Here is a 19,452-nt window from a genome sequence, read left to right as displayed (position 1 = left end):
ATTTTATTTATTCATTTATGACTGAGAGAGATAGCCAGAGAGGAAACACAAGCACAGGGGAGCTGGAGAGGGAGAAGCAGTCTCCCGGATACGGGGCTCGATCCCAGGACTGCGATCATGACCTGAGCTGAAAGCAGACGCTTAAGGACTGAGCCAACCAGGGACCCCTTAATAGTTTTTTTTGAATGTTAAGAGTAAAGGTTGAAAAATAACGATGGTATTTTGATAAAATATAATGATTTAATATGGAATGAGGATAAATGTACTCCTTTTAAAACTCTTGTTTAAAAAAAAAACTAGCAAGTGTTTCTAAGAAGTTATGAATTTGAATTATATGGAACTTCTTTTTGCTGTGTTCTTTTAAATTGGGAAGAAAAAATTTATGTAGCAATTGCCTTACAGATACGTTTATTTTTTCTATTTTAGTTAGGTAGACTTCAGTGCATTAGGGACTCTGAAAGGCTTGAGGACATGGAGGGATCTAAAATATAATCCCGTTTTTCAAGAGTCTACAGTTTTTCTTGGGCAGAAGTCTGTGATGAAGTCTATACTGCTTCAGAGACCATGATGAAGAGTCTGGGATCTTAATTTTCATACAGTAAAGAACCAGTAGAGGTTTTTAGGGGCATGATTGATTATCTTTTTTAAAAACAATTATTATGTCTTCAGCATCAGAATAGAGTTTGGATAAGATAGATTTCTGAGAGACTAGTTGGGGCTTTGATTTTAATCTGGGCAAGGAGTAATGATGGATGATGGCGCTGGAATACATGAGAGTAGACAGATATGAGGGGTTTTTGAGGAAAAAAGCAAAGACATGAAAGAATATACTTTAAAAAAGGCTAATTTTCTGAAAGCTTTTTACTTAGCTTTTGTGTATATATATTTTTGTTTGTTGATATATCCTTATTTATGATTGGACTTTGTTCAAATAACAAAAATGTCAAATGTCTGTATTTTCCCTCAGTTTTGTTATTATAGAAACTTTTGTGGTTGTCATTTGGGTTGTCTTCCTAGAGAGTGAGTCTGGTATATATTTACTGAAGTTGCTAATGTGACTGCATTTTTACTGATTCATATGATGAAAAACCAGGATAGTAGCTTTAAAAAAATATATATATATATGGAATGTTTTAACTCAGCAGTCTTAACAGTTTTATTAAATCATATACCCATTTGTCCAATACCAAGCCTAAGAAATAGAACCTTACACCTGAAACTGATGTAAATTGTGTCAGTTATACTAAAAAAAATTAGGGTCTATTTCTTTTTTTCCCACCAGGACCTTTGAAAGCCCCCTATGTGTCCCTTCCCTCTCACTTTCTTCTCAAGAGGTATCTTTAAGGGCATATGAAATCGTGACCAGGAAACTGAAAGACTTGTGGCTGCACTTAATGTTTTCATGATATTTTCCTACTCTAGGCAGAACTTCAGGGAGGGGATGATCTGGGAGGTAAATGGCTGAAATTCTGCTGCATTTATCTTTCTGGACCATGACTCCTGATACCAGAAAGAAGGGCCATTGCTAGGGCTGGAATATTTCTTAAGAGGCCTGAGAAGAATGTGATTGCTCTGAACTAAGTGACCTTGGCAAACTGAACTACCAAGTTATTAAGTATCAGGATTCACAGAATTGGAGGATAGCAGGTATGACTCAGAACAGTGATTTACAGGAAGGAGCATGAATAGTATTTATGGCCTCAGATGTCCATAGTGACAACTTGAAAGTCATGAGTAATAAGAAAATGGAACTCGGGATACAGTATAACACAAGGTTGGGGATAGGGGCAGGAGGGAATGGGGACCTATTAGATTCATCAGCAGCCTGGCAACTATATTATACTATGCTCTTAAGGAAATGGTGGTCTGGTTTTTCAAGCTGTATCTGAATTACTGAACTGAATTCTGAGGTAGTATTTTAGAAAGGGTTTATTTAGACAACTTTGGGTTCATTTAGAAAATAGTGGCAAGGATTTGAAAGAGATTTCCATGTCCTCTGATAGCTGGTTAAATTATAGATTTAGAGAGAAGAACATAGGGGTTCATGAGAGCTTGTTCTTAACTATTTAAAGGGCTGTGTATGTGGATGGTTTTGTTTTTGTTTTTTTTTTATATTATTTATTATTATTATTATTTTTTTTTTTTTTGAGAGAGAGAGAGTGAGCAAGCACAAGCTAGGAGAGCAGCAGCAGGAGAGGGAGAGCAGAGTCCCTGCTGAGCAGGGAGCCTGATGTGGGGCTTGATCCCAGGACTGTTGAATCATGACCTGAGCTGAAGGCAGACGCTTAACCGACTGAGCCACCCAGGTGCCCCTCGTTTTTGTTTTTGATTAACACAAAGCATGATATGAAAACTAGTAAGTCAGACCTTAAAGAGGCAATTTTCAGCTCAGTATAAGGAAGTGATAGCTATGTAGAGCCATTCAGTGAGTTTTTTAAGAATAGAATGTTCCTCATTATTAAACTTTTCTTGAGAGGCCGAGATGTTGAATTGAAAATTTCATGATATCCTTGTAAACCTTGAGATTCTCAGTCTCTGCGTTAGTGTACCCAGATAACTCAAATGTCTATTTTAACAGTCATCTTCATCCTCCCCACTATAACCCTTTAAGGAACTCTTATTTCTATAAAATATTAATTACTGAGTTCCATGGTGCAGTTTATGGAGCAGAGTCTCTAGGTTTTGATGTGGAGGAGTTACTCTGAAGAATTACTTAAAATGAAAGTAGTTCTCCCGGTCATATAATCAATTTAAAAAGGCTTATCTTTTGGGATCACGTATTTAAAGATCTAAAGAGTAGGAGATTAAATGAAGTTGTACTTTACTAAGCTTTGCATCTATACCCTTCATTATATCTGTTAAGTAGCTCACCTTTTATCTACAGTTTATTTGAAAGTAGGTTTAGTAATTGTCATTAACTTGGCATCTTGTGTGGGTAGGTTCTCCTTTGCAGTAGAAATCTAAGATTATCTGATTTAACCACCAGAAGTATGCTTTTTATCTGCCTTTCCTGTTAGAATTGCATTTTCATAGTTTATATGTTCCTTAGAATCTTATTTGAGGATGGGTGGAAGTAGGGAGTTAAGGTAAGTTACTGTAATTATGCTGTTTATTCTTCTGGTTCAAACTGTATTTTTGTGTTTATTGGAAATAAGTGGATGAGACAGATACTTGTTTACCTCCCTTAGCCTCAGATTCGTTTGAGACAATTAGTTCTTCCTTTTTATTTGACCACAGAAATTGAAGGTAATTTCTTTTAGACTTCCTGTCATGCCTTTATTAGAGGCAGTGTGCTTTTTCCTTACCCGACTGCTATAGGGAAATGAGGGGCAGCCTTCTTGGCTTCCTGACCACCAAGAGACAAATCTCTAATGCTCTTGGCCACCTTGGCTACCATTGTTGATTTAGTTCATAAAGAGAAAAAGCTCTGTTCTTCAGGAAATCTGCTTCCAGGACTGAAAATTTGAAAAAGAGAATTGTTCTTGGTAGCCTGAGAATTAGCTGAGGTTTCTTTTCTCTTCTCTTCATATATTTTTATCAAGTCTGATGATCTTTGTCTTTTAATTAGAATAGTCTATTTGCATTTAATATTATTGACATTTGGATTTCAATCCCATCTCCTAAGTGCTTTTTACTTTTCTTGTTATTCCATTTTCCTTTTTCTCATATTTTGGATTTTTTTTTAATTGTTCCAGTTTCTCACCTCTTTTAGCTTAGTACTTGGGTGTTCTCTTACTCTTCTTTACTGCCTAGCAGCTACAGTGTATATCCTTGTCAAAGTGTAACATACATTTAATTTGTATTTTACCTTTTCCTCATCAATGCAAAGACTTAGAACGTGGATTCCCTGTCAAATATGTGCTTTTATGCATTTTCTGTACTTACCTAGAAGCTGTACATCATTGTTCAGTAATTAATCAATATTCAGTCACAACTGCATATTTGCTCTTTTCATGGTCTTTATTCTTCATATTTCCATTTAGGGTCCTATTTCTCCTGTCTGAAGAATATTCTTTATTTCCTTTAGCTTGGATCTCCTGACAAGAAAACAACTTTATTGTGAAATCATTTTTTGGAAAGTATTTGAATTGGGTATAGATTTTTAGGTTTGAAATTTCTTTCAGCAACTCAAAAACTTACCATTCCCTCATTGGGGCTTCCATTGTTTCCGTTGAAATACTCATAGTGCTTATACCTTGTGATGTCTTTCAATTTTGGAAAATCCTCAAGACATTCTCTCTAAATATTGCTTCAGCCCCATTCTCTCATATCATTTTAGGACTCTATATATGATAAGCCTTTCTAATACATTCCCCTGTGTCTTGACATTTTCTCCATTTTCTACCTTTTTCTCTCTTTTGGCTTCATTCTGGATGGTTTTTTTGGCCTATTTTCCTGTACACTGAATTTCTCTTCCACTAAGTCTCTACTTGTGGTTCAATTCATCTGTTAAGTTAGTCATTACATTTCTAAGTTTCAGAATTTCTGTACGGTTCATTTTTATAATTTTAGTCCTTTGCCAGGGTTTTCAATCTCGTCTTTTCTTTGCTTGTACATATTCAGCATAGCTATTTTAAAAGCTATGTCTGCTAACTCTATTTAATCTTCAGCTCTTACGGTTTTTGTGTCATTTGCTTCTCATTTCCTGGACATGTTTGTCTTAAGTCCTGTGTAACTGTCTATTTTTAGGAATAGACATTTTAAGTGAAAAATCAGCTAATTTTGGAAGCCTTGAATGGTATTCTTCTCCAGAGAGGGTTTATATTTGTCCTTGTCTGGCTTGGGCACTAGCAGTTCAGGATCAGTGAATCCAGTCAGGGATTTAGGTAATGTAAAGTTGGACTTCATTCCTTGTCAGGTCAATTTGTCATTTGTCCTTCAGGGTCCCAACCTAAAGTGTGGGAGACTTGTCAAGGCCTCTCCTTGGTGGACCCCAGCTCCAATTTTTACCTCCCCAGCCCTGCAAGTGTGAGTCTGAGTTCTACTGAGCTTCTTGACTTCTTACCTTCCTCTTCTGTAATTGAAAGAAAACCTAAGGTTTGGGGTTGGGGGAGAGGCCTGGCTCTCTCTGGGATTCCCTTTTTCTTCCTGATCTTAGCTCTGGAATTGTTAAATTTTTAAAAAATTTTTAAAATTGTTAAATTTTGTCCACCTCTTCTAATTGTCAACCAGAGGATTGCTCTGAGTTACCTAGTGTATAATTATTGGAATGGTCCCTTTATATAGTTTTATTGGAAGTGGAACACCCCTTCATATTTTTTATAACTGGCCATGATTTTTTTTTTTTTTTTGCCGTGGTTTTTACTTCATTTCATTTTTGGTACTATTTTTACTTTTATGACCCTCATCATCAGATAATAAATGCACACATTCTTTATAGACTATTTTAAAATCTTTGAAATAATATCGTATTAAGGGGTTTCTTCAAATTAGTTAAACTTTCCCATTTGCATTTTAGGATAACTTTCCATTTGATCCTCCGTTTGTTCGAGTGGTGTTACCTGTTCTCTCAGGAGGGTAAGTTTAAGTAACTATTTTCTTTGATAGTGTATGTAAGAATCATTTGGAGGATTAGTTAAGTGCTAGGAGGCCTAGAATGCTCATCTTTACCCCAGGGTTACTGATTCTCTCAGTCTGGGTAGGAAAAGCTGAGAATATGCATTTCTACAATTCTAAGATGGTCTCTGGTGAAGCTGATATTGCTCATATGGGAACCATCATTTGAGAACCGTTATGTTGTTTATCAGTAGAAGTTTTTAATGTCCCCATTTGTATACATTCCACCATAAAAAAACAAATGTTTTTCAAATATAAATTGTGACTGATGGCTTAGAGAAAGATTTGAGAATGATTCTCACAAGCCTATGATCCCTGGAATAATCACAGAAAAATCTCCTGGGCTCCTTCTCCCTGCTCATTGAGCTACAATGCAAGTGGGTAGAATTCATATAGAAGAGTTGTATGAAATTGTGCTGACAAAATATCATTATGTTGACAGGGTTTTTTGGTGTTTTGTTTTAATTTTCTTTTTTCCTGGTAAGCAAGCGATTAGCTTGTTCAGGAACAGGAAAATACAGGAAAGAGAATGTTTTAGAAGGAAACATGGGTAACAGTGGAAGAAGATAGATTGTGTTCACAAAGCCTGGAAGAATGCAAGACTAGTTAATAGGTGAGGCCCTGTCTTGGGGCACCAGAATGGCTCACTGGGTTGAGTGTTGGACTCGAATTCAGCTCAGGTCATGATTTCAGGTCGTAAGATCAAGCCCTGCCTTTGGCTCTGTATGCACTCAACGCAGAGTTTGCTTTTTCTCTCTCTCTCCCTCTCCCTCTGCCCCTCCCCCTGCTCACATAGGCTGCCCCTCTTTCTCTCTCTCTCTCAAATAAATCAATCTTTTAAAAAAAAAAAGAGAGAGAGAGAGTTGATGGCCCTGTCTTAGAGTGAAGTGAGGACAATTTAAATTGGTACAGCGGGAATGGAAATATGAATGGAAGGGGAACGTTAATGTGAAGCAGAATCAGAGTGACTTGGTCTTCAAAGTCAACTGTTAAGTGATGAGGAGGATTTATTGGCTAGCTTGGGAAGAACTAAAAAATGTGAAGGACTGATAAAACAGAGTTTTGCAACCTCAGACTCAGGCTAGAGCTTAACAACTGAGTGACTCTGATCAGATTATTGAGCAGTTTTTGTCTCATGTATTTTATATTCTCCATCTTCTAGCTATTATTCCTCTGTTCCTTATCATAGCCATACCTTTTTTAAAAAATAATAGCTTCATTGTGATACAATTCTCATACGCCAAAACTCACCCTATGAAAGTACAGTTCAGTGGTTTTTTTCATATATTCATAGAGTTTTGTAACCATCACTGCTATCCAGTTTCAGAACATTTTCCTCATTCCAAAAGAAACCCTATACCCATTAGCAGTCATTCGTCCTTCCTCCTCAAACTCCCCGCCCCACTGACAACCACTAATTTCCTTTCTATCTCTGAGGATTTTCCTGTTTTTGTATATTTCATGTACATGTGAAGTGGAAATTAATATAATTCCATGTAAGTGGAACAATATGAAATGTAGCCTTCTGTGGCTGGCTTCTTTCACTTAGCAAAATGTCTTTAAAGTTCATGTATATTGTAACATATATTAATACTTAATTCCATTTTATGGATGAATATTCCATTGTATGGCTATACCACATTTTTATTTATCTGTGGACATTTATTGTTTCTACCTCTATCATGTATAATGCTGCTATGAACATTCACATGCATGTTTTTATCTGCATGCATATCTTCATTTCTCTTTCATATATACCTGTGTGGAATTAGTAGGTCCTCTGGTAACTGTTGAACTTTTTGATGAAATGCCTGACTCTTTTCCAAAGTGGCTGCACCATTTATACTCTTACAGTAATGTTTTATGTAATCACACTTTTCACTTCCTGTTCACTCTTCAGCCACTGTCACCTGGCATTAGCAGTTAATATTCCTCCCAAACCACTGTTGCCAACAGGGATTTCCATGTTGGTTAAACCAGGTGTCCCTTTTCTGGCTTTATTGTATTTGATTATCTGATTTCTCAGCAACATCAAAACATTTTACTCTTGGCCACTGGCCGCATCCTCTCAGTCTCTTTAGCTGGCACCTCCTTGTTCACCTAACTTCTACATGTTGGAGTTCTTCAGAATTTGGTACTAGGTCCTTTTTCTTTTCTCTTTTCCTTCCATTCCTGTGCCTTTTTTTTTTTTTTAGTTGAAATTTTTTAGAAAATTGTATGTTCACATGCAGCTGTGAGAAATTAAGTAAAGATTCCTTATATACTTCGCCAGTGTAATGTTTCACAAAACTGTAGTGTAATATCACAATGAGAGTGTGGTAAAATCCATAGAACTTAGATTTTCCCAGTTTTTCTTATAACTCATTTGTGTGTATGTATGAAGTTCTGCATAACTTGATCACCTGTGTAGGTTTGTGTATCCACCACCACAGTGAAGATATTGAAGTTCCAAATACATAGGAATCCTCCTTCTTGTCTTCTCAAACCATGCCCATCTCCTCTTACACACCCAATTCCCCTAACTCCTGGCAACCACTAATCTTTCCTGCATTTTTAATGTTTTGTCATTTCAAAAAGCATAGCTACATAAATGGAATCCCACATTTTGGGATTCTAACTTCTAGGAATTAGTATTTTTAACTCATCCTGATTCCCTGGAGATTCATCTACTTATATGGCTAGTTTGTTCATTTTTGTTCCGTGGTGTACCACGTACTACAGTTTAACCAGACACTTCTTGGAGGACTTCCAGCCTGATTCTAGTGTTTGGTTATTGCAAATAAAGCTGTGAGTGCTTCTATACACATTTTTGTATGAATGTGTTTTGCTTTCTTATGTGTTTTGCTTTTATATGTCCAGGAGTACAGTGGCTGAGTCCTATAGTTATTGTAGCATATTGAATTATTAAAGAAGTTGTTAAATTGTTTTCCATAGTGCCTTACCATTTTATATTCTAACAAGGAATGTATAAGTGATCTAGTTTCTCTACATCTAGCACTTGGTTTTTCCATTTGTTTTTATTTTAACCATTCTGTGGTTCCCTTTTTAAAAAAAATAGCATTATTAGGCTATCTAGAATCAACTTTTTTTTTAAATTAACCTATAATGTATTATTTGTTTCAGGGGTACAAGTTTGTACCAACCTCCTTCACTCTAGGAACCCTCAGTTTGTTTCCTGAGATTAAGAGTCTCTTGTGGTTTGTCTCCCTCTCTAGTTTCTTCTTGTTTCATTTTTTCCTCTCTTCCCCTATTATCCTCTGCCATGTTTCTCAAATTCCACATATCAGTGAGATCATATGATAATTTTCTCTGACTGACTTAATTTGCTTAGCATAATGCCCTCTAGTTCTACCCTAATCATTGCAAACAGCAGGATTTCGTTTTTTATGGCTGCATAATATTCCATTGTGTAGGTCCCTGTGTGTACACAATATGTGTGAGTGCGTGTGTGTGTGTGTGTGTGTGTGTATATATACACTGTGTACACACACACACACACACACACACACACTGTACACACACACACACACACACACACACACACCACATCTTTATCCATTCATCTGTCAACAGGCATCTAGGCTCTTTCCATAGTTTGGCTATTGTGGACATTAGTGCTATAACATTGGGGTACAGGTGCACCTTCAGATTACTACATTTGTATCTTTGGGGTAATTACCCAGTAGTGCAATTGTTGGGTCATAGGGTAGCTCTATTTTAAACTCATTGAGGGATCTCCATACTATTTTCCAGAGTGGCTGCACCAGCTTGCATTCCCACCAACTGGGTAGGAGGGTTCCTCTTTCTCTGCATCCTTGCCTACATCTACTGTTTCCTGACTTGTTAATTTTAGCCATTCTGACTGATGTGAAGTGGTATCTCACTCTGGTTTTGATTTAAGTTTCCCTGATGGCTAGTGATGTGGAATATTTTTCATGTGTCTTTTGGCGATTTGGATATCTTCTAAGCAGAAATGTCTGTTCATGTCCTCTGCCCATTTCTTAATTGGATTATTTATTCCTTGGGTGTTGAGTTTGACAAGTTCTTTATAGATTTTGGATACTAGCCCTTTATCTGTCATTTGCAGATATCTTCTCCCATTCTGTTGGTTGTCTTTTGGTTTTGTTGACTGTTTCCTTTGCTGTGCAAAAGCTTTTGATCTTGATGAAGTCCTAGGAGTTCATTTTTGCCCTTGCTTCCCTTGACTTTGGAGATATGTCTAGGAAGAACTTGCTGTGACTGAGTTTGAAGAGGTTGCTGTCTGTGTTCTCCTCTAGGATTTTGATGGATTCCTGCTCATATTTAGATCTTTCATCCATTTTGAGTCTTTTTTTGTGTATGGTGAAAGGAAATGGGGAGTTTCATTCTTCTGCACGTGACTGTCCAATTTTCCCAAAACTATTTGTAGAAGAGACTGTCTTTTTTCTATTGGATCTTCTTTCCTGCTTTGTTGAAGATTAGTTGACCATAGAGATGAGGTTGTATAGCTGAGTTTTCTGTTCTGTTCCATTGATTTATTGTTCTTGTGCCAATACCGTACCATCTTGATGATTTGTAATACAGCTTGAAGTCTGGAATTTTGATGCCACGAGTTTTGGTTTTATCAACATACCTCTGACTGTTCAGGTTCTTTTCTGGTTCCATACAAATTTTAGAATGATTTGTTCTGTTTCCATGAAAAAAGTTGATGGCATTTTGATAGCGATTGCATTGACTGTGTAGATTGTCTAGGTAGCATAGATATTTTCACAATATGTGTTCTTCCAATCCATGAGCATGGAACATTTTTCCATTTCTTTGTGTCTTAATTTCTTTCATGAGTATTCTATAGTTTTCTGAGTACAAATCCTTTGCCTCTGTAGTTAGGTTTATTCCTATATATCTTACAGTTTTTGGTGCACAATTGTAAATGGAATCAACTCCTTAATTTCTCTTTCTTCTGTCTCATTGTTGGTGTATAGAAATGCAGCTGATTTTCGTGCATTGCTTTTATATCCTGTCACTTTGCTGAATTCCTGTGTGGGTTCTAGCAGTTTTGGTATGTAGTCTTTTGGGTTTTCCACATAAAGTATCATAACATCTGCAAAGAGTGAGAGTTTGACTTGTTCTTTGCCAATTTGGATGCCTTTTATTTCTTTTTGTTGTCTGATTGCTGAGGCTGGGACTTGTAGTACTGTGTTGAACAGCAGTGGTGATAGTGGACATCTCTGCTGTGTTTCTGACCTTAGAGTAAAAGCTCTCAGTTTTCCCCATTGCAAATAATTCACTGTGGGTTTTGCATAGATGGCTTTTATGATACTGAAGTATGTACCCTCTATCTCTACACTATGAAGACTTTTAATCAAGAAAGAATGCTATACTTTGTCTCAAGAAAGGATGCTATACTTTGTCAAAAGCATTGGTTTTGCATTTGCTTTTTCTGTATCAGTTGAGAGGATCATATGGTTCTTGTTCTTTCTTTTATTAATGTGGTGTATCACATTGATTAATTTGTGAATGTTGAACCACCCTTGCAGTCTAGGAATAAATCTCACTTGGTCATGATAAATAATCCTGTTAATGTACTGTTGGATCCTGTTGGCTAGTATCTTGGTGAGAATTTTGGCATCCATGTTCATTAGGGATATTGGTTTGTAATTCTCCTTTTTGGTAGGGTCTTTGGTTTTAGGATCAAGATAATGCTGGCCTTATAGAGTCTGGATGCTTTCCTTCCATTTCTATTTTTTGGAACAGTTTCAGAAGAATAGATATTCATTCTTCTTTAAATGGTAGAATTCCCCTGGGAAGCCATCTGGCCTTGGGCTCTTGTTTGTTGTGAAATTTTTGATTACTGCTTGAATTTCCTTGCTGGTTATGGGTGTGTTGAGGTTTTCTGTTTCTTCTTGGTTAGGTTTTGATAGTTTATATGTCTCTAGGAATGCATCCATTTCTTCCGGATTGCCTAATTTCTTGGCATATACTTGCTCATATAGGCTCTTATAATTCTTTGTATTTCCTTGGTGTTTGTTGTGATCTCTCCTCTTTCATTCATGATTTTATATATATGGGTCCTTTCTCTCTCTCTCTCTCTTTTTTTTTTGATAAGTCTGGTCAGAGGTTTACCAATCTTATTAATTCCTTCAGTGGACCAGCTCCTAGTTTTGTTGATCTGTTCTGCTGTTCTTTTGGTTTCTATTTCATTGATTTCTGCTCTGATCTTTATTATTTCTCTTCTAGTTGGTTTAGGCTTTATTTGCTGTTCTTTCTCCACTCCGTTAGGTGTAGGGTTAAGTTTGTATTTGAGACCTTTCTTATTTCCTGAGAAAGGCTTGAAGTGCTATATTCCTCAACCTTTGGACCTCTTTTACTGCATCCCAAAGGCTTTGAAGAGTCGTGTTTTCATTTTCATTTGTTTCCATGAATTTTAAAAATTCTTCTTTAATTGCCTGGTTGACCCATTCATTCTTTAGTAGGATGCTCTTTGGCCTCTATGTATTGGAGTTATTTCTCCACGTTCCTCTTATTACTGAGCTCCACTTTCAGAGCATTGTGGTCCGAAAATATGCAGGGAATGATCCCCATCTTCTGATAGTGGTTGAGACCTGATTTGTGACCCAGGATGTGATCTAGTGAGGAGAATGTTCCATGTGCGCTAGAGAAGAATATATGTTCTGTAGCTTTGGGAAGGAACGTTCTGAATCTGTCTGTGAAGTCCATCTAATCCAGTGTGTCATTTAAAGCCCTATTTCCTTGTTGATCTTTTGCTTAGATGATCTGTCCATTGCGGTGGGGGGGTGGTATTAATGTCCCCTAATGGGGTGCCTGGGTGGCTCAGTCTTTAAGCGTCTGCCTTTGGGTCAGGTCATGATCCCAGGGTCCTGGGATGGAGCCCCATATCGGACTCCCTGCTCAGCGGGAAGCCTGCTTTCCCTCTCCTACTCCCCCTGCTTATGTTCCTGCTCTCGCTTTCTCTCTCTGTCAAATAAATAAATCTTAAAAAAAAAAAAAAGTTCCCTCCTAAAATTGTATTATTGTCCGTGTGTTTCTTTGATTTTGTTATTAATTGGCTTATATAATTGACTGTTCCCATGTTAGGGGCAATGAATATTTACAGTTGATAGACCCTTTAAGTATGCTAAAGTGTCCTTCCTCTTCTCTTATTACAGTCTTTGGTTAAAAATCTAATTTGTCTGATATAAGGGTCACCAGCCCAGCTTTCTTTTGATGTCCATTAGCATCATGCTAATTGTGAATGGTTTTTACCCCCTCACTTTGAATCTGGAAGTGTCTTTGAGTCTAGAATGAGTCTCTTGCAGACAGCATATTGATGGGTCTTGCTTATTTATCCAGTCTGATACCCTGTGTCTTTTGATTGAGGCAGTTAGCCCATTTACATTCAGGGTAACTATTGAGAGAGATGAACTTAGTGCCATGGTATTGTCTGTAAGGTGACCGTTTACTGTATATGGTCTCTGTTCCTTTCTGGTCTGTGGTACTTTGGGGCTCTCATTTTGCTTAGAGGACCCCTTTCAATATTTTTTGTAGGGCTGGTTTGGTGATTCACAAATTCTTTTAGTTTCTGTTTGTCCTGGAAGCGTTTTATCTCTCCTTCTATTTTCAGTGACAGCCTAGCTGGATAAAGTATTCTCGGCTGCATGTTTTGCTCATTTAGTACCCTGAATATATCATGCCAGTCCTTTCTGGGCTGCGAGGTCTCTGTGGATAGGTTTGCTGCCAATCTAATGTTTCTAACATTGTAGCTTACAGACCTCGTGTCCTGAGCTGCTTTCAGGATTTTCTCTTTGTCTCTGAGATTTGTAAGTTTTACTATTAGATGTCAGGGTGTTGACCTATTTTTATTGATTTTGAGGGGAGTTCTCTGTGCCTCCTGGATTTTGATGCCTGTTCCCTTCCCCAGAGTAGGGTAGTTCACCACTATAATCTGCTCCAATATACCTTCTGCCCCTCTCTTTCTTCATCGTCTGGGATTCTGATTATTCTGTTTTGCTTTATGGTATCTCTTATCTCTCAAATTCTCCCATTGTCATCCAGTAGTTGTTTATCTGTCTTTTTCTCAGCTTCTTGATTCTCTGTCATTTGGTGTTCTGTACCACTAATTCTCTCTTCTGCCTCATTTTTCCTAGCTAGAGCCTCCATTTTCAATTCCACCTTATTAATAACCTTTTTGATTTCTACTTGGTTAGATTTTCGTTCTCCAGAAAGGGATTCTCTAATGTCTTCTCTGCTTTTTTCCAAGCCCAGCTAGTTTCTTCATAATCGTTATTCTGAACCCTAATTCCGACATCTTACTAATGTCCATATTGATGAGGTCCCTGGCAGTCGGTACTGCCTTTTGTTTTATTTTTTGAGGTGAGTTTTTCCATTTTGTCATTTTGTTGAAGAACAGATGAACAAGAGAACAAAATCCTGAAAGGGTAACAACAACCTTAGAGAATATGCATTAAATAAAACAGAAGAGACTTGCAATCAGGTGGAAAAGAAAAAAGAGAAAAGAGGGGGAAAAAAGAACATGATCAGGCTGGTGAATAGAACAGACCATACTAGATTTTGGATCTGTTTTGGTCTGTTAGAAGAATCTGCATCCCAAAATTTTAAAGAAAATCTACATATATACAACAATCAGGTTAAATACAATGAATGCATGGCATATGACTGTAACAATGAAAATTAAAGATTTTTAAGAAAGGAATTGATAAGAAGTTGGTTCTAAAAGGACAGAAGAACAATTCCAAAAGAAAAATAAGGAAGTAGAAAATTTAAGAAATTAAAGTTGAAAGACTAAAGAATCACAGGAAAAAAGCCATAATTCTATATACTGAATTCCCCTAGAGCTGGAGGTTTGCAGTTCTTCATGGTGGGTAAACTTGGTCTTGGCTGGATATTCTTGCTGATGTTCTGGGGGAGGGGCCTGTTGCAGTAATTCTCAAATGTCTTTGCCCCAGGCAGAATTGCAGCACCTTTGCCAGGGGCCAGGCTAAGTAACCTGCTCTAGTTTGCTCTCTGTGGCTTTTGTTCCCTGAAAGCTTTCCTCACAGCTTTAGAGGAAGAGAGTGAAAATGGTGGCCTCCCAATCTCCGCCCTGGAGGAGCCAAGAGCTTAGGGCCCCACTCCTCAGTGCACCTTCAGAGAAAAGCAGCCAGTCACTCCTGTCTCCCTGGTCTCCAGCCATGCTCTGTGCTCACCAGGCCTGTGACCAAGCATTTCTGTCTCTGGCACATGACCCCGTTTGGAGACTCCAAACCCAGCAGATTCCTGCAGTGGTCTCCCATGCTGCTTTTCCTGGGGAGGAAGGTGTCTGCCCGGTTTTGCCGTTTATTGGGTCCCTGCTTGAAGAGCAGTGGCCCAGCTGTTAACGTGGATCACGATTTATGGTGACCCCAAACTGAGAGCCCGCTTCTGGGCTCACTGTTTGCAGCCAGCTCCCCCTTTCTTATACCTTGGAGCCCTGCTCCACTCAAGCACCCTTAGTCTCTTTGTGACCCTGAGGGTCCTGAGACCACACTATCCCAGCAAGGATGTCTCCCCTCCCCCACTCTGCCAGCCATGGGAGCAGACTTCTAAAGTTCCAATTTTGTGCTCTGCCGCTCTTTCACTTGCTGGGAGCTGGCTGATGGCAGACTCCCTCTCCCCTTGGTCTATCTTCCCATATATTGCCTCGGATTCACTTCTCCACACCCTCCTACCTTGCAGAAAGTGGTTGCTTTTCTGTTCATAGAGTTGCTGCTATTCTTTTTTTTTTTTTTTTAAGATTTTATTTATTTGTTTGACAGAGAGATCACAAGTAGGCAGAGGCAGGCAGAGAGGGAAGGGAAAGCAGGCTCCCTGCTGAGTAGAGAGCCCAGTGCGGGGCTCAGTCCCAGGACCCTGAGATCATGACCTGAGCTGAAGGCAGAGGCCCAACCCACTGAACCACCCAGGTGCCCCAGTTGCTGCTATTCTTTTCTTCATTCTCCAGTTGAATTCATTAGGTGTTCAGAATGATTTGATAGTTATCTAGCTGAATTCCTGGAACCAGAAGAAATTTAGGTCTCCTCCTCCTGCTTCAGCTTTAGAATCACCTCATTGTGGTTTTAATCACATTTCCCTAATGCATATTTCCTAATATTAAATATTTTTCATATTTTTATTTGATAGTTTCATATACTCCTTCATGAAATATCCATCCATGTCTCTTGCCAATTTTCTAATTGGATTGTTTTCTGTTGTTGAATTTTGAAAAGATTTTAAAATATGGTCTGCATTATAGTCCTTTGTTGTATATGTGGTTTTTAATTTCTTCCAGTATGTACCTTCATTTTATCCTTCTAATAGTCTTTTAGAGAGCAAAGGTTTTTAGTTTATCTATTTAAAATTATGTGTAGTTGATGAATGATATTATTAGTTTTAGGTGTACAACCTAGTGATTTGCCAGTTTTAAACATTACAAAATGTGTACCGTGATAACTGCAGTTACCATCTGTCACCAAAGTTATTAAAATGTTGTTGAGCATATTCCCTATGCTGTACTTTTCATCCCTGAGGTTTTAGTTTATACCTGGAAGTTTGTACCTGTTCATCCTCTTTACCTTTCTCCCCCACACCCCATGCCACTTTCCTCCCATCCCCTGGCTTGGCAGCCAAAAATTTGTTGTCTGTATTTTTTTGCTGTTTGTTTATTTGCTTTATTTTTCGGATTCCGCATATAAGTGAAATCATATGGTATTCGTCTTTCTCTGTCTTACTTCACTTAGCATAATACCCCAAGTCTGTCCTTACTGTAACAAATGGTAGGATCCCATTCCTTTTTAAAGCTGAGTAATAGCCCATTGTGTGTGTGTGTCACGTGCACATGCACGTATAGACCTCACTTCTTTATTCATTCATCTATCAATAGACACTTTGATTAATTCTGTATTTTGGCTATTATAAGTAATACTGCAATAAACATATTTTCAAATTAGTATTCACATTTTCTTTGGGTAAAAACCCAGAAGTAGAATTACTAGATCATATGGTACTTCTCTTTTTAGTTTTTTGAGGAACCTCCATACTATTTTCTGTAGGGACTACGTCATCGATTTACGTTCCCATCAACAGCATATGAGGGTTCCCTTTCTCTATATACTGGCAAAGACTTTTTGTTTCTTGCCTTTCTGATATGAGTCATTCTGACCAGTGTGAGTAGATGTATCACTGTGGTTTAGATTTGCATTTTCCTGATGATTAGTGTAGAACATCTTTTGATATATCTGTTGGCCATCTCTAGGTCTTCTTTGGAAAAATGTCTGTTCAGGTTCTCCACCGATTTTTAAATTGGATTATTAGGTTTTTTGGCCTTGAGTTGCATGAGTTCTTTATATATTTTGGATATTAACCCCTTATTGGATGTGTCCTTTGTGAATATTTTTTCCTGTATACTGGTTGCCTTTTTGTTTATTGATGGTTTCCTTTGCTGTGCAAAAGCTTTTTAGTTTAATGTAGTCCCAATTGTTAGTTTTGCTTTTGTTTTCTTTGCTTGGGGGACATAGCCAGAAAAATATTGCTGAGGATGATTTATGAGTTTATTGCCTATGTTTTCTTCTAGCAGTTTTATGGTTTCAGGTCTTACAATTAGGTCTTTAATCCGTTTTGAGTTTTTTTTTGTGTATGATGTAAGAGAATGGTCCAGTTTCATTCTTTTGCATGTAGCTAGCTATCCAGTTTTCCTGAAGCTGTTTATTGAAGAAATGGTCTTTCTTCCCCATTGTGTATTCTTGTCTTTGTCATAGATTAATTGACCATGTATGTGTGGGTTTATTTCTGAGCTCTCTATTCTGTTCCATTGATCTGTGTGTCTCTTTTTGTGCCAGTACCATACTGATTTCATTATTGTAGCTTTATAGCAAAGTTTGAAACCTGTAATTGTGATACCTCCAGCTTTGTGGTTCTTTCTTAAGATTCCTTTGACTATTCTGGGTCTTCTGTTGTTCCACACAAATCTTAAGAATTTTTGTTCTAGTTTTGTGAAAAATACTGTTGGTATTTTGATGGGGATTGAACTGCATCTGTGGATTGTTTGTGGATAATATGGGCATTTAAACAATATTCTTCCAGTTCATGAGTATGGTATATCTTACCATTTATTTGTGTCATCTTCTATTTGTTTCACCAGTGTCTTAGAATTTTGGAGTACAGGTCTTTTACCTCCTTGGTTAAATTTATTCCTAGGTATTTTATTCTTTTGGATGCAATTGTAAATGGGATCATTCTCTTAATTTCTCTTTCTTCTATTTCATTACTAGTGTATGGAAATACAACAGATTTTTTTTTATATCTTGTGTCTTGCAAAAACATTTTAGCTTTGATGAGATTCAGTTTATAGATGTTTTTCCTTTTGTGGATTATGCTTTTGGTGTCAAATTTAAGAACTCTTTGCCTTGTCCTAGATCCTGATGATTTTCTCCTGTTTTGTGTTTTCTCAAAGTTTTATGGTTTTATATTTTATAGGTAAGTCTGAATCATTTTGAGTTAACTTTTGTAGAAGGTATGAGATTTAAGTCACAGAGTTTTGTGTAAAGGTCCACTTAGTCTAGTGGCATTTGTTGAAAAAGCTCCCATGGCTTTCAAAATATCTCCTATGTCAGTGACTCCCAGGTTTCGTATATCATGTTTTTATGTGTCTTTTCTGCTCCCAGTATCTGCCTGCCTTCTTGACATCTCTACTTGAATGTCTCGTACATAGGCATCTCCAACTCTATAGCACGAAAACTTGAAGTCCTCTTCTTTCCAGTCTCCTTTCCTGGTCCCCATCTCAGTTATTGAACATAGCAGTTCTTCTTTATACCCTCCTTTCCCACATCGGTCCTCTGATTCTCCTTCTCAGAGAGTTCCCAGATCCAGTTACTTGTCTCCGTTTCTGTTGCTGCTACTATCAGTTCTCACGTGGCCCACTTCAGAGGATTTCTGACCAGACTCCTGCTTATGTTCCTTCCCTTGTGTAAGCTTTTAGAGTGATCTTTTGTAAGTGTGTGTTTGATTATATTGCTCTCCTGCTTAAACTTTTCCATGTCTTTCCATTGATTGCTCTTACAGTTTGTGCCCTTACCATATTCTACAGGCTGTCTGTGATCTTGTCCTTGGCTTTCTTTCTCATCCTCTTGTACCACACTGCTCTCAAAGCTGGTGCCCTACTGAATGTCTTTCAGCCCCCAGTACCCAGCAAACTCTTCTTTTCCTCATAACCTTTTTAAAACATACATTCCTCTGCTTAGAATGTTACTCCCACCCACCCTTTTAACTCCTACAAATCTCAACTTGTGCATTACTCATACAGATGCTGTTTCTGACTACCACATTTTTAAAAAGCTCCCCTGGTTATTCCTTCTCCTAGAACTTTGGCTCCCCCTTCCCTGCTTTGTGTTATTCGTTTAACATCTGTAATCTTAACTAGAAGGTACACATCATAATGCACAGCGTCCTGTCAGTTTTCTTCAGTGTATACTCTGGCTCAGTTTGCAGTATATATATGTGTAGTAAATATTTGTGAGTCAATGAATGAGATAGGGAATTACAGTAAGTTAGCAAGATATAGACAATTTAGAGTAATCTGTAATTCCCATGCTTGGTTTACTTTTTCTATAATATTTTTGGATTTTATGTATTTGAGAGTGAGCTAGTGCATGAGTAGAGGGTGGGGCAGAGGGACAAGCAGACTCCCTGCTCAGCCCCAGGACCCTGAGATCACCACCTGAGCCAAAGTCAGATGCTTAACTGACTAAGCCACTCAGGTACACCCCCCCCCCCACCAAGGCTTGGTATTTTTATGAGCTATTTTAATGAGCTATCAGTACTTTGCTCTTTCTTGCCTAGTTCAGATCAGAGTGTAGTAACTTGAGAGAGAATCATAAAGATTATTTCTTTTTTATCTCATTAATACAT

At 37.7% G+C, this 19,452-nt stretch overlaps 1 protein-coding gene across 3 annotated transcripts in view; it reads left to right on the top strand.

Moving 5' to 3' along the window:
• UBE2Q2 (ubiquitin conjugating enzyme E2 Q2) overlaps positions 1-19,452 on the top strand; it is a 66,208-nt gene that overhangs the window by 31,856 nt on the left and 14,900 nt on the right. For all 3 annotated transcript variants that reach the window (XM_080807807.1, XM_080807808.1, XM_080807809.1), the window contains one exon: positions 5,459-5,517. In XM_080807807.1, the coding sequence (XP_080663933.1) occupies positions 5,459-5,517 (59 nt within the window). The remainder of the gene's footprint in view (positions 1-5,458; positions 5,518-19,452) is intronic.

Source organism: Martes martes (assembly GCF_963455335.1).
Source record: "Martes martes genome assembly, chromosome: 7".
Lineage (NCBI taxonomy): Eukaryota > Metazoa > Chordata > Mammalia > Carnivora > Mustelidae > Martes > Martes martes.
Note: the sequence above shows the minus strand (reverse complement) of the source record. Positions and strands in the feature narration are given on the sequence as shown.